Source organism: Rhinoraja longicauda, chromosome 10 (genome assembly GCF_053455715.1).
Source record: "Rhinoraja longicauda isolate Sanriku21f chromosome 10, sRhiLon1.1, whole genome shotgun sequence".
Taxonomy (NCBI): Eukaryota; Metazoa; Chordata; class Chondrichthyes; order Rajiformes; family Arhynchobatidae; genus Rhinoraja; species Rhinoraja longicauda.
Window position 1 is genome coordinate 44,796,847 of NC_135962.1, and position 14,109 is coordinate 44,810,955.

The window sequence follows — 14,109 nt, forward strand, 5'->3', positions numbered from 1 at the left end:
TGAGATCTTATTTCTCAGGGAGTTCATGAGGATAGATATGGAGTTACCGTTTCCCCAGCCAAGGTGTCTAGCACTCGGGGGTCAAAGTCGGGAGGTAGTCCTTCAAGGAGGAGGGAAATAAATGTATTCAACCAGAGGACAGTGAATCTTATGAATTCTGTACTCAAGAGGACTGGGGAAGCTCAGTTGAGGACGACATTCAGGACAGATGCTTCCATTTGTGCAGGGCAGAAGTGTAGGTGCTGGTCTACACCAAAGACAGACGCAAGTTCACAAGTTATAGGAATAGAATTAAATCATTCGGCCCATCGAGTCTACTCTGCCATTCAATCCATGGCTGATCTTTGCCTCCTAATCCCTTTTTCCCCATAAACCTAGACGCCCGTTCTAATCAAGAATTTGTCGATCGCTGCCTTAAAAATATCCACTGGCTTGCTTCCACAGCCCTCTGTGCAATGAGTTCCACAGATGAACTAGCCTCTGATGAAAGAAGTTCATCCTCACCTCCTTTTTAAAAGGGCACCCTTCAAAAGCTGAGTAACTCAGCGGTCAGGCAGCGTCTTTGGAGAAAAGGAACAGAACATTCTTAGGAGAGGGGAGGAATTCTGAAGGCGGGTCTCGACCCAAAACATCACCTACTTCTCTTGAGCTTTCTGTGTCTGCCTTCAATGCTTCCATTGTTTTGTTCTCATCACTGCTCACAAGCTGCTAGTTCCATCAGCTCCAGTGACCGTCTGTGTCGCCTTGAGCTACTTGGGCTAAAGCAGAGAGCAGGAGAAATTTGTGGGCTTTACTTGTTGGAAGACAACATGCCTGATAACTTGGCCCAATGATGGGGAAATACTTCCCGAGTTGGGGAAATACTTCCCGAGTTGGGGAAATACTTCCCGAGTTGCAGCATAGATTCCTATCCATATAATTATCATCGTCCAGTTTTAAATGATGCTCTCAGCTGACGTGTTTCTCACTGTAGCCAACTCTTTTTTTTTTTAACCCACAAAGTCCTTTGCTGTCACTCACCTCATGAGAGTTCGTGCCGTGTGCCACTCGGGTTTTGCAAACTACAAAGAGAAAAGAAGTTTATTAAAATGCTTGATCACAAGCAACCCCTGGCAAATCCTCACAAATTTCTCCTCCACCAAGCCTGGAGTGACCTAATCCCAGAAACAGTTACAGTGGGCAGTACCAATCAGTAGGGGCGGGACAGTGGCAGAGTTGCTGCCTTACAGCGCCGGAGGCCTGGGTTCGATCCCGACTACAGGTGCTGTCCGTACGGTGTTTGTACGTTCCCCCGGTGACCTCGTGGGTTTTCTCCGGGTGCTCCGGTTTCCTCCCACACTCCAAAGACATGCAGGTTTGTAGGTTGATTGGCTTTGATAAAATGGTGGAAGTGCCCCCAGTGTGTAGGATAATGCTGGCGTGTGGTGCGATCGCCGGTCGGTGCGGGCTCGGCGGGCTGAAGGGCCCATTTCCGCGCTGTATCTCTCAAGATTCTAAAATCTAAAAGGTGTTCCTTGGTCAAGAAGATTTGCTAATTGCAAGGCAACGTGACGGAAACAATTGTGGAGCAGTGGTGGAGAAGATGGAGTGCGGGTATGAAGGTGAAGGAGCCCGAACCCCTTGCCCATTCCAACCGGGGACACCTGCTCTCTCAGACCTTCCTAAAGGTCACGAATGCCTCACTGGGAATAGCATAGCTCTGAGCTGACACAGTCACAGGCAGAGCCAAAAACACCAAGGGATGGGTTGACACAAAGTGTTACCATGCAAGGGGGTTTTGATAACTTCATCGGGAGCAGACAGCGAGTGGAAACGGAGGACGAGCTTTCATTATTTTTTTTAATAAATTAAACATTGAAAAGATCAGAAGGCAGCTCTCGGGGATCTCGGTGAGCTTATACCGTCAAGCTCTGGCAGCATCTCAACATGTCTCTCTGCCTTCTCCTCTCAGGAAAGAATGGAACCCAAGCTTCTGCGCTGAGGAGGAGAGATTGGAATTAAAACAAATGGGGCAGCGAAAGCACAACAAAAAGAAGCAAGAAAAAGTAAAATAGCAGAATCTGAAGTTCATATCTCAGGTGCAACAGAATGAAAGGGAGAATGGTTTATACACAGTAAAATGTTTGGTAGGGGTGCCGGGATGCTTTGGCACTTTGGACAATGTGGTGGCGAATCTGGGGAATTCATTGATGAAGATGCATCTTCACGACTGTACTATTTCTGTGCTGGTGGGATAGATCTGACAGGATGGCTCGCCAAACACGTCAGATGCTGGGTGATCAATTGATTGATTGAATTGACTGAAAGATACAGCATGGAAACAGTCCCTTTGGCCCACCAAGTCTACGCTGACCATCGATCATCCCTTCGCACTAGTTCTACGTTAATCCGCTTAATCGTCCACATTAGGGGCCATTTACAGAGGCCAGCCAGTGATATCAGTCTGAAGAAGGGTCTCGACCCGAAACGTCACCCATTCCTTCTCTCCAGAGATGCTGCCTGTCCCGCTGAGTTGCTCCAGCATTTTGTGTCTACCTCCCAGTCAACCTACATCCTGCGTGTCCTTGGGATGTGGGAGGAAACCAGAGCACCAGGAGGAAACCCACGTGGTCACAGGGAGAAGGTCTAAACTGCACACAGACAGCGCCCAAGGTCAGGATTGAACCTGGATCTCTGGTGCTGTGAGGCAGCAGCTCCACCAGCTGTGTCACTGTGAATTACTTGGAGGAAGAATCACTGCAGCTTTTAATATAAAAATCACAATTCACACTCTCCCCATGTACAAACTGCCACCAGAAATGTATTACAAACAATAAGGTCGGCTTCAAACGTGTTTAGGTAATATTTGATCATTAAGAGCGTGCAGAAACAGCAGGAAGTATGCGGCTGTCCCAGGGGTTCAGTTGCTTGTTCTACTACTTACTGAATGGGAATGTCAGCTTGTGTTTCTTCAGCTCTGCCATCGTGTCTTCACCACACTGACTGGCGAGTTCCATAAATGGAGGCGAACAAATGCGGTCATCTGCAAGGGGAGGAGAATCCACCATTTTAGTTAGGGTTAGCTAACCTGCGTGGAGCCAGGGACGGGAGAGTGTGCACAAGTTCATCAGTCATTGGAGCAGGATTAGGCCATTCAGCCCATCGAGGTCTGCCCTGCCATTCCATCGTGGCTAATCTATCTTTCCCTCTCAACCCCATTCACCTGCCTTCTCTCCGTCACCCCCGACACCCGTACTAATCAAACACCTGTCAGTCTCCACCTCAAAAATACTCTGCACTTCAATGAACAGTTTGGGAAAGGCAGCACACCAGGTTAGCAAGTCTACGTCTTGGAAAGGAAAATCCGGGCAAGGCAATATACCACATGCATACGGTCACAAAGGAGAGACTTGGTAAATCTCTCTCCTTAGAAGAGAACGGTGCCACCAAAACATACCTCGCAGTCACCAATTAGTAAGCAGTAGAAAATCCAAAGCTGATCATAATTTACCTCTCAATTATGTTTGATTAACGTTCTGGATTTTGTTTTTAAAATAATTCTAAGGGTTGATGGACCAGAACATCGATCACAAGTCACAGCAAAGACCCACACAAAAACAGATACTGTGCAGGATGTCCCTGCCAGAAGAAATACAGCTTCTGCTGCTAGTGGCATTTGATGGCTTTTGCTCAACACACTCTGAAACACATGCTGCATTGCACCCAAGACACCGAACCCAAATTCATCATTGTGAATGTAGAAATTAGAACCAATGTTAAAAAGTAGATAAAGGAGGGGGCGTGTCCAATGCTTGGCTGAGTAGACATAACTTTTCAGCACTCCCGAAAACAAAGCCCTAAACTGCTAAAAAAAGACGAACTAAAGGAATCAAGTACTTTAAATAAAATCAGAAAGAATACAGAACGTACAGATGCCTTCCAAGAAAGTAAAAGGAGGAGTACAACTGCCACAGAAGCAAGCAAAAGAATCAAGGAAAAAAATCGAAGGAAGGCCCACAGCTCTGATGGAACAGGGGACTAGATTTGGTGACCCCTCGGCAGGCGGTGAGTCTGGGGAGGGTTCCGGTATGAAGCTGGAATCTACTACTCCCAGCAAGCGCTCTTTGACTCGGGTCAAAATACGAGGGAGTCGCCGTGAGTTATCAAAAAAGCCCACTGTTTGCCGAGAGGCTGCTGATGTTTTGTCTGTTTTGTCTGGAGTTTCGGACTCGAGTGACGATGAGGTAACGGGAGACTCCACTAGCAGTGGAAGTGGAAATGAAGAAGAGGAAGAAAAGCAAGAAGATACAGAGACTAATATGAAAACGATGCTTCAAGAAATTATTAACAGGCTCAAGAAAATTGAAGGAGATAACAAATTAATGAGGAGAGATAACAAGAAATTTCGTACGGCTTTGAAAAAAATGGAGGAGAAATTTCAAACAGTGACAAATAAAGTGGATAATATGCAAATGGAAAATGAAATGTTAAAATCTAGAGTGGAAAAAAATGAAGACAGTATTACTGCAGCAGCAATTGAAAGTAAAAAGACGGCGGAGAAGTTGGATGCCTTGGAAAACTATAGCAGGAGAAATAATGTTAAAATTGTTGGTTTGCCAGAGGGAGTGGAGGGGGAAGACCCAATTAACTTTTTTCAAGATTGGATAGTGACCACTCTGGGAATAGATAAACAAGGTCCGATGGAAATAGAAAGAGCACATAGGGCTCTAAGACCGAAACCCTCGGCTAATCAAAAGCCAAGATCTGTGTTGATTAAATTTTTAAGATACCAAGATCGAGAATTGGTTTTCAAAACAGTCGGGAATAATATAAGAGAGGGAAAACCAATAGAATATGAAGATACTAAAATAATCTTTTACCCAGACATCAGTAATGCCTTGTTGAGCAGAAAAAAAGAATTTAATAAGGCAAAAAATGTTCTATGGAAGAAAGGCTATAGGTTTATTTTACTGCATCCGGCTACTTTGAAGATTATGATCAACACTGGAGAAAATAATTTTTTTAAAGACTTTGCCAAAGCAGAAGAGTATGCGGAAGAATTGCCATCGAGAAATGCTTAAGAAGATTCATGAATGATTGATTAGTAATAATATCTGTATACTATAGAGGGGATTAACTGTATTAAGGATTGTTAATTTTTAGAAGTACTTGATATATCGGGGGGGTTGGAGAATGTGGATGCTCCACCATAATCATGGGCACAAGTGTGGTGCGGACCACACCTCGTATAATAGAGGGGGGTAATGTTGCTAATCTATTTATTAACAACATTAGAGGGAGGGTCTATTTCTCTATCTTTCTTATTTCTTTTCTGTTTTTATACCTGGACTATGGAGGGGAGCACACCGAAATACGGCACAATGTAAATACCGGAAGAGGTATCAAGGTAAGGAAACGAAAAAAAAAAGGAATGAATGGATAACACATTAAATTTTTTAAGCTATAATGTGAATGGGTTAAATGGACCGATAAAAAGGAAGAGAATTTTAACACAGATGAAAAAATTGGAAGTAGATATAGCTTTCTTGCAAGAAACACATCTAACGGAAAAAGAGCATCAAAAGTTAAAGAGAGATTGGGTAGGAAGTATGGTCGCATCTTCTTTTAACTCAAAAGCAAGAGGGGTTGCTATCCTATTTAAGAAAACGCTACCAATTAAGATACAAAATATTGTAAGTGACCCAGTAGGTAGATTTATAATTGTACATTGTCAAATTTTCTCAGAATTGTGGACTTTAATGAATATATATGCACCAAATACAGATGATGAGAAGTTTGTGCAGGATACTTTTCTAAATCTAGCGGAAGCACATGAAAATATATTGATAGGGGGAGATTTCAATTTTTGTTTAAATCCAGTAATGGATAGATCATCAAGGACAACGACAAGGACAAGAGCAGCGAAGACAACCTTGAATTTAATGGAAAGTTTAAATTTAATAGATGTTTGGAGGAAAAGCCATCCCAAGGAAAGAGATTACTCTTTTTATTCCAATAGACATGATACATATTCTAGAATAGATCTATTTTTGATTTCAGCTCAATTAAGCGGTAGAATAATACAAATAGATTACAAGGCTAGATTGTTATCGGATCACTCACCATTATTAATGAAAATTACGATGCCAGATAAAGAACAGTCAGTGTATAGATGGAGACTCAACTCTTTATTATTGAAAAGACAAGACTTCTGTGATTTTATTCGAGGACAAATTGAATTATATTTGGAGACAAATTTAAATTCAGTGGATGATAAATTTATTGTATGGGATGCAATGAAGGCTTATTTGAGAGGCCAAATTATAAGCTACTCATCTAAGATAAAGAAAGACTATAGGAAGGAATCTGAAAGATTAGAAAAAGAAATCACCGTATTAGAAAAAGACCTACAGAAAACTTCTTCAGATACAAAAAAAACACAACTTGCAAATAAAAAATTTCAATACAATACTTTACATACTCACAGAACAGAAAAACTAATATTACGAACTAACCAAAGATATTATGAATTAGGAGAAAGAGCGCACAAGGTATTGGCATGGCAACTGAAAGAAGAACAAATATCAAGAACAATAAATTCAATTAGAACAGATCAGAACATTATTACTTATAAACCTAGAGAAATCAATGAGGTATTTAAGCAATTCTACACTAATCTGTACCATTCTGAATCTGAAAAGGATGAAATTAAGATAAATAATTTTTTATCCAAGATACAATTACCAACAATCTCTAATGAGGAGCAGATGGGACTAAATGCCTCCTTTACTTTGAGAGAGGTGGAGGAAGTATTATATTCTTTACCAAGTAATAAATCTCCAGGGGAAGATGGTTTTCCGCCTGAGTTCTATAAAAAATTTAAAGATTTGTTGTTACCACTATTTATGGAAGTGATACATCAAGCGGAAAAAACTTCTACATTACCAGACTCCTTCTCATTGGCAATTATAACTGTAATTAAAAAAAAAAGGGAAAGACCCTTTAAATGCATCTTCTTATAGACCAATATCATTGTTGAATGCAGATTATAAAATAGTTGCTAAACTTTTAGCAAGGAGATTGGCAGAATATTTACCGAAGCTGGTTAAAGATGACCAAACTGGATTTGTCAAAAAAAGGAAAATATCTGATAATGTAGCAAGATTTATAAGTATTTTACATTTAGCACAGAAAATAAAGGAATTGAGCGTAGCAGTTGCTTTAGATGCTGAAAAGGCGTTTGACAGGTTAGAATGGGATTTTTTATTTAAAGTATTAGAGAAGTACCGATTAGGAAATGGTTTTATTAACTGGGTAAAAGCTCTTTATAAACAACCTAAAGCCAAAGTGGTGACAAATGGCCAATCTTCTCAATCATTTAATTTGGAAAGATCTAGTAGACAGGGATGTCCCTTGTCACCGGCTTTATTTGTATTGGCCATTGAACCTCTGGCAGAGCTAATAAGAGCAGATTTAGATATTAAAGGATTTAAAGTTAATCAGGAAGATCACAAAATTACTTTATTTGCTGATGATGTCTTAATTTGTCTTACTAGACCATTGGAATCCTTAAGAAAATTATATTTCAGACTGGAAGAATATGGGAAAGTATCAGGATATAAAATTAATAAAGATAAAACTGAAATAATGCCTCTTGTTGAAGGCAATTATGATCAATGTAAAAGAGAAAGTCAGTTTAAATGGCAAAAAGAAGGCATTAAGTTTTTAGGAGTTAATGTAGATAATAAGTTAAATAATTTGTATAAATTAAATTATAAACCACTAATAAAAAAAATAGATGAGGACCTGAAGAAATGGATGAATCTTCCAATTACATTGATAGGGAGAGTGAATTGTATTAAGATGAATATTTTTCCGAGGATACAGTATTTATTTTCAACACTGCCTATACCTTTGCCAAATAAATTTTTTCAAGAATTGAACAAAACTGTGAGGAATTTTCTTTGGAAAGGTAAAATGCCAAGAGTGTCTCTGGAAAAATTAACATGGAAATTTGAATTAGGTGGATTGCAATTACCAAATTTTAAAAATTACTATCTGGCAGCACAAATGAGTTTTATTTCATCCTTTTATCGAGAGGGTGGAAAAACAGCATGGGTTAAAATTGAAATGGATAAAATAAAAGAATCTTGTCCAGAGGAATTTATATATAAATGGGAAGCGAAGCTATTAGTTAAGGATAGTCACCTTTGCTAAAACATTTAATTAATACATTGTTGAAAACAGTTAAAGTTAAGGATAAAAGATTTTTCTTAACAGCTAAAACTCCATTAGTAAAAAATGGATTATTGCCGTTTGCTTGGAATAATCAAATACTACAACTCTGGGAACGGAAGGGTATTAAAAATATAGGAGACTGCTATGAAGGGAATATCTTTTTGACATTTTCGCAATTGAGAAATAAATATCAAATTCCAGGGAATAGTATCTTTTTCTATTATCAATTACAATCTTTTTTAAGGGAAAAGTTAGGTAATTCAATGTCTCTATTTCAGATTAAAGGAATCGAATCCTTGATTCAGGGCAAGGGAATGAAAAAATTTATATCATCAATGTATAAACTACTACAGATATCTAGTCCAAAGATAGGAATTCATAAAGCAAGACAAAGATGGGAAACAGATCTTAATATTATTATTGATGAACCAAGTTGGGAAAGACTGTGTTTAGATAGTATGAAAAATACTATTAATGTGAGATACAGCTTAGTACAGTATAATTTTTTGCAGCAACTATATTTAACCCCGGAAAAATTAAATAAATTTAAACCAAACTCATCTGAAAGGTGCTTTAGATGCAACCAAGACGTGGGCACTTTTATACACTCTACATGGGCATGTCAGAAGGTAATTCCTTTTTGGCAAGACCTAAAAAAGTTTTTAGATCAATTGATGAATAAGATCATACCAATGGATTCAAGGTTGTTTTTGCTAGGAGATACAAAAGGAATAATACCAAAGCTAAGTTTGGATAAACATCAAGAAAGATTTCTCAAAATATCATTAGCAGTAGCAAAAAAATGTGTTGCGGTCACATGGAAAGAACAAAATGAAATAAGATTTGAAAGATGGCATGCAGAAATGCGGTGTATCCCATTAGAAAAAGCAACGTATAATCTGAGAAATGGATATGACTTCTTTTTGAAGGTGTGGAACCCATACGTGGCAAAGCTAGGATTAAGAATAGGAAGTAGTTAAATTCAGGATTGCTTTGATACCTAACAAGAATTTAAAAAGAAACTACTCGGAAGTGACTCCCTCAGGACTCCAGGTTTTTCTTTTTCTTTCTTTCTTCTGCTTTTTCTTTTTCCTTCTTTTGAACTGGGGGGTGGGGGTGGGGGGGAGGGGAGAAAATACAGAACAATACGTGTATAATCGAAGTTATAGGTCAGTGACTATTGTTTACTAAGGAATGTAAAATGTATAACGTATGGGTTCTGTTAAAATTTAAATAAAATATTTTTTAAAAATTAAAAAAAAGTAGATAAAGGAACTGCAGATGCTGGTTTAAACCAAAGATAGACACAAATCATTGGAGTAGCTCAGCAGGACAGGCAGCATCTCTGGATGAGAAGGAATGGATGACGTTTCGGATCGAGACCCTTCTTCAGACTTCAAACTATATGACAGGTGAAAGAAACGGCAAAGCCACTCATGTATTTTTAAAGGAATATAATAGTTTAAAGAAAAGGACGAAGGTTTCAGGAGTAGATGTCAAGATGAGGGGCAGAAATCGTGCAGGGTTACAAAATTAACAGCCAGAGAGAAGGGGGTGGCACAGTGGTAGAGCTGTTGCCTTACATCGCCAGAGTCCCGAGTTCTATCCTGACAATGGGTGCTGTGTACTGAGTTTGGACATTCTCGTGACCTTGTTGTTTTCCCCGGGTGTTCCAGTTTCCTCCCACATTCTGAACACATACAGGTTTGCAGGTTAATTGGCTTCGGTGAAGATTGCAAATTATCCCTCGTGTGTAGAACAATGCTAACGTATGGGGTTTGCTGGTCGGTGCGGATTCGGAGGGCCAAAGGGCATGTATCTCTAAACTAAAGAGAAAACAGGGTCTAAAGCAGCACTCGATTTACAGGCTGTCAAAGGAGGTGAATGGATTGCTTGGGGACTGAGAATAATGTCTGGCTTGTGTGATAAGAATAATGGCGAGTCAATTGGTGCGACCACATTTCACATCAACCAGCCAGCAACTTACGGATTCAAAGTATAATTGCAAAGTAAAGGAATAAGTTCGTCAGTTCATAGTTCATAGGTTCTAGGAGCAGAATAAGGCCATTCGGTCCATCAAGTCTACTCCGCCAATCAATCATGGCTGATCTATCTTTCCCTCTCCTGCCTTCGCCCCATAACCCCGGACACCCGAACAAAATGGCGGCGCTGCCCTAGCAGCTGCGGCTTACCTGCGGTCCGTTTGTCTTTGCGTTTTTGTTGTTTTTTTTGTCTTAATTGTAGATGTGATGTCGTGTTTTTGTAGTTGTGTACTATGTGTGTGTGTGGGGGGGAGGGGGGGAACTGTAAAATTGTAAATTTGTCCCTTCCGAACGGAGACCCGACCTTTGTTTCTGGGTCGGGTCTCCGTTCCTGCTGCGGCCTACCATCGGCCCAACTCCTGGAGCTGGCGGCCTCCAGGGCTCTGGTTCGCAGAGCCCGCGGACCGGACTCACCATCAGCGGAGCCGGCCGTCCTCGGAGGCTGCGGGAGCGGCTGCGACTCGCCTTAGGCTCGGGCCGCGTGGATGCCGACATCGGGAGCTCCGGCAGTGGCAGGGTGTTCGCCCGCCCCGGATCGCGGGGCTTTGGTCGGCCTGCTGCAGACATTTCACCATCCGGCGCGGCCTGAAATAGGCCGCGGGATTTTTCGCTGCTCGGCGGGGGCTTCAATGTCGGGAGCCATGACCGCCCGATGTGCAGCGGCAGCGTGTTTGCCCGCCCCGGATCGCGGGGCTTGGGTCGGCTCGCTGCGGACCTTTCACCGTCCGGCGCGGCCTGGAACGTGGCAACGACAACAGCCTGACCACGGGAGAAGATGGCAGGGGAAGAGAAAAGACATTCTGGCCTTCCATCACAGTGAGGAGGGGACTGGAGGAGACTCACTGTGATGGATGTTTCTTTTTTTTGTGTTGGTTGGGGTTGTGTAATTTGCTTATTTTATTGCTCCTATTGTTGGACTGTGGGTGACTAAACTTCGTCCAAAAAACTTGTTTTTTGGATGACAAATAAAGATATCCTGAATCCTGAATATCCTAATCAAGAATCTGTCAATTTCCACCTTGAAAATATCCATGAATTCCATGTGGCAATGAATTCCACAGATTCACCACCTTCTGACCAAAGAAATTCCTTCTCATCTCCTTGCTAAAGGTACATCCTTTTATTCTGAGGCTATGGCCTCTGGTCCTAGACTCTCCCACTAGTAGACACATCCTCCCCACACTCACTCTCTCCAGACCTTTCACTATTCGGTAAGTTTCAATGAGGTCCACCCTCATCCTTCTAAACTCCAGCGAGTATAGGCCCAGCGTCTTCAATTTCTCATGACATGTTAACCCAATCCCTGGGATCAGGAAGAAACTATCTGAATGACGCAGCTCCTTCAGATACTTCACTTCAAAAACGACCCTAGGAGGCAAAGGCCACAGAGTATTGATGGTGTAGGAGCGGAACTGCAGATGCTGGTTTAAACCAAAGATAGACACAAAAAGTTGGAGTAACTCAGGGGAACAGGCAGCATCTCTGGAGAGAAGGAATGGGTGGCGTTTCAGGTCGAGACCCTTCTTCAGACTAGTTAGGGATAGGGGAAATGAGAGATGTAGACGATGATGCAGAGAGATAAAGAACAATGAATGAAAGATATTTTAAAAGGTAACGATGATAAAGGAAACTGGCCATTGGTAGCTGTCTGTTGGGTGAAAATGAGAAGCTGGTGCGACTTGGGTGGGGGAGGGATAGAGAGAGAGCGAATGTTGAGGTTACTTGAAGTTAGAGAAATCAATATTCATACCAGTGGTATGAATGGTGTTCAAAGTGGCTTCTTTCACTAGCGATGAGCAAAGATACTAGAGGAGCAAGATGAACGAACCCGTCGAAATCGCCTATACGGAAGTGTAGTACGCAAAGGAGCGCAACGTCCGCCATTTTAGTAAGAAAAACCCACCATTCGCTATCTCTCTCGCAGTGTAATCAGTGTTTTGGGGGAACAGTATGTGCGATGATACCATAAAAATGCAGAATATATCTCATCTATCAATTCACAGAATTTTGTTATTTTTCTTTTTAAATGTTTCTGCAAGTTTCTGCCTACTAAAATGGCGCCATGACGTACTACGGTTTTTAGGGTCGAGTGGTCTATCTTGCTCCTCTAGTATCTTTGGCGATGAGTGACCAAAGGGTGGATACTCACGAGTTATTTTGAAGTCTAATATCACTCTAAATTGGCAAGGAGTGGGAACAAAGGACAAAGAACAGTGCATCAAAGCAGAGGGACAGGCCCTTCAACACACAATGTCCGTGCTGAACATGATGCCACATTAAACTAGTCTCCTCTGCCTGCACCTGAGGGAGTAGTATAAGACAATAACTGCAGATGCTGGTACAAATCGAAGGTATTTATTCACAAAATGCTGGAGTAACTCAGCAGGTCAGGCAGCATCTCAGGAGAGAAGGAATGGGTGACGTTTCGGGTCGAGACCCTTCTTCAGACTGATGTCAGGGGGGCGGGACAAAGGAAGGATATAGGTGGAGCCAGGAAGATAGAGGGAGATCTGGGAAGGAGGAGGGGAAGAGAGGGACAGAGGAACTATCTAAAGTGGGAGAAGTCGATGTTCATACCACTGGGCTACAAGCTGCCCAGGCGAAATATGAGGTGCTGTTCCTCCAATTTCCGGTGGGCCTCACTATGGCACTGGAGGAGGCCCATGACAGAAAGGTCAGACTGGGAGTGGGAGGGGGAGGGGGAGTTGAAGTGCTCGGCCACCGGGAGACCAGTTTGGCCAAACGTCAGGGAGTAGTAAATCATTCCCATAGTTCTACCCCCAACCCGCCCCACCCTCTCCAAGAGACAATGTGACTCTGGAGATCACTTGGCTTTGCAGATTATGATACATGTGACATGGGATGAAAGGCTTTCCTTATGCACTTTACAAGAAGAAAAATTAGTCTCTTATGCTTTAGCGAACATAATGGCTCAATCACCCTGCAATTACCTTAGAAAAATGGCGATAGAAGGAGTGTTTCCTACTTTATTTCCCTACTAGTCCTTTGGCTTCCTATAATAAGTAGATAGTGGGTTCAAGGTTTCGTTTTCATTTTAGACATACAGCATGGAAACTAGTCCTTCAGCCCATCGAGTACGCCCTGACTATCGATCGCCCATTCACACTAGTTCTGGTGTTACTGCTTGAAGAGCAGTATGTTATTGTACTTTCTCATCTACTCCCTACACACCAGGGGCATTTATAGCAGCCGATTGACCTACAAACCTGCACGTCGCAGGGATACGATGGGAAACCGGAGCACCCAGAGTAAACCCACAAGCTCACAGGGAGAACGCAAAAACTCCACACAGACTGCACCCAAGATCAAGATCAAACCCGGCGCTGTGAGGCAGCAGCTTCTACCGACTGTGCCAATGTGCCACCCCCAAGCTGATAAAAGGCTTTCAGAAGTGCGCATTTATCAACGCCAAGCATTCAGGCTACGAGGTGCAGCTGGGCGAAGGACACGTTTGCTGCAACTTTCTTTCTACATCAGTTCCTTGACCTATTCCTCAGGACAGATTTTAAAACACCGCGTGAGTGAAATACTGTGCTTCAACTGGAACTCTGTTTGAGTCAAAATGAACAATCATGAGGAATCTCAGAGCATTGCCAGCAACCTATGCGCACATTCCTGTGGTTAGAATGAAGACTGTCCTTTACATCAATATAACCGCAGAATTTGGTGTGACCGCATCCACCTCCATACTGATTTATTGCACACTATGCAAAGCTACAAAAACATCACCACATTAAAGGATCTTGGCAAAAAGTGAAATGCCAGAAGATGATAGAGTCTTCTACAGTTGAAAAGAAACAGGGCTGGGGCAGTTACAGTGGCATCCATG

At 42.0% G+C, this 14,109-nt stretch overlaps 1 protein-coding gene across 6 annotated transcripts in view; it reads right to left on the minus strand.

Annotated features, from left to right (window-relative positions):
• The window catches only part of itpk1a (inositol-tetrakisphosphate 1-kinase a), a 201,733-nt gene that overhangs the window by 16,101 nt on the left and 171,523 nt on the right, over positions 1 to 14,109 (minus strand). For all 6 annotated transcript variants that reach the window (XM_078406789.1, XM_078406788.1, XM_078406786.1 and 3 more), the window contains 2 exons: positions 2,924 to 3,022; positions 1,021 to 1,061 (listed from right to left, as the gene is read on the minus strand). In XM_078406789.1, the coding sequence (XP_078262915.1) occupies positions 1,021 to 1,061; positions 2,924 to 3,022 (140 nt within the window). The remainder of the gene's footprint in view (positions 1 to 1,020; positions 1,062 to 2,923; positions 3,023 to 14,109) is intronic.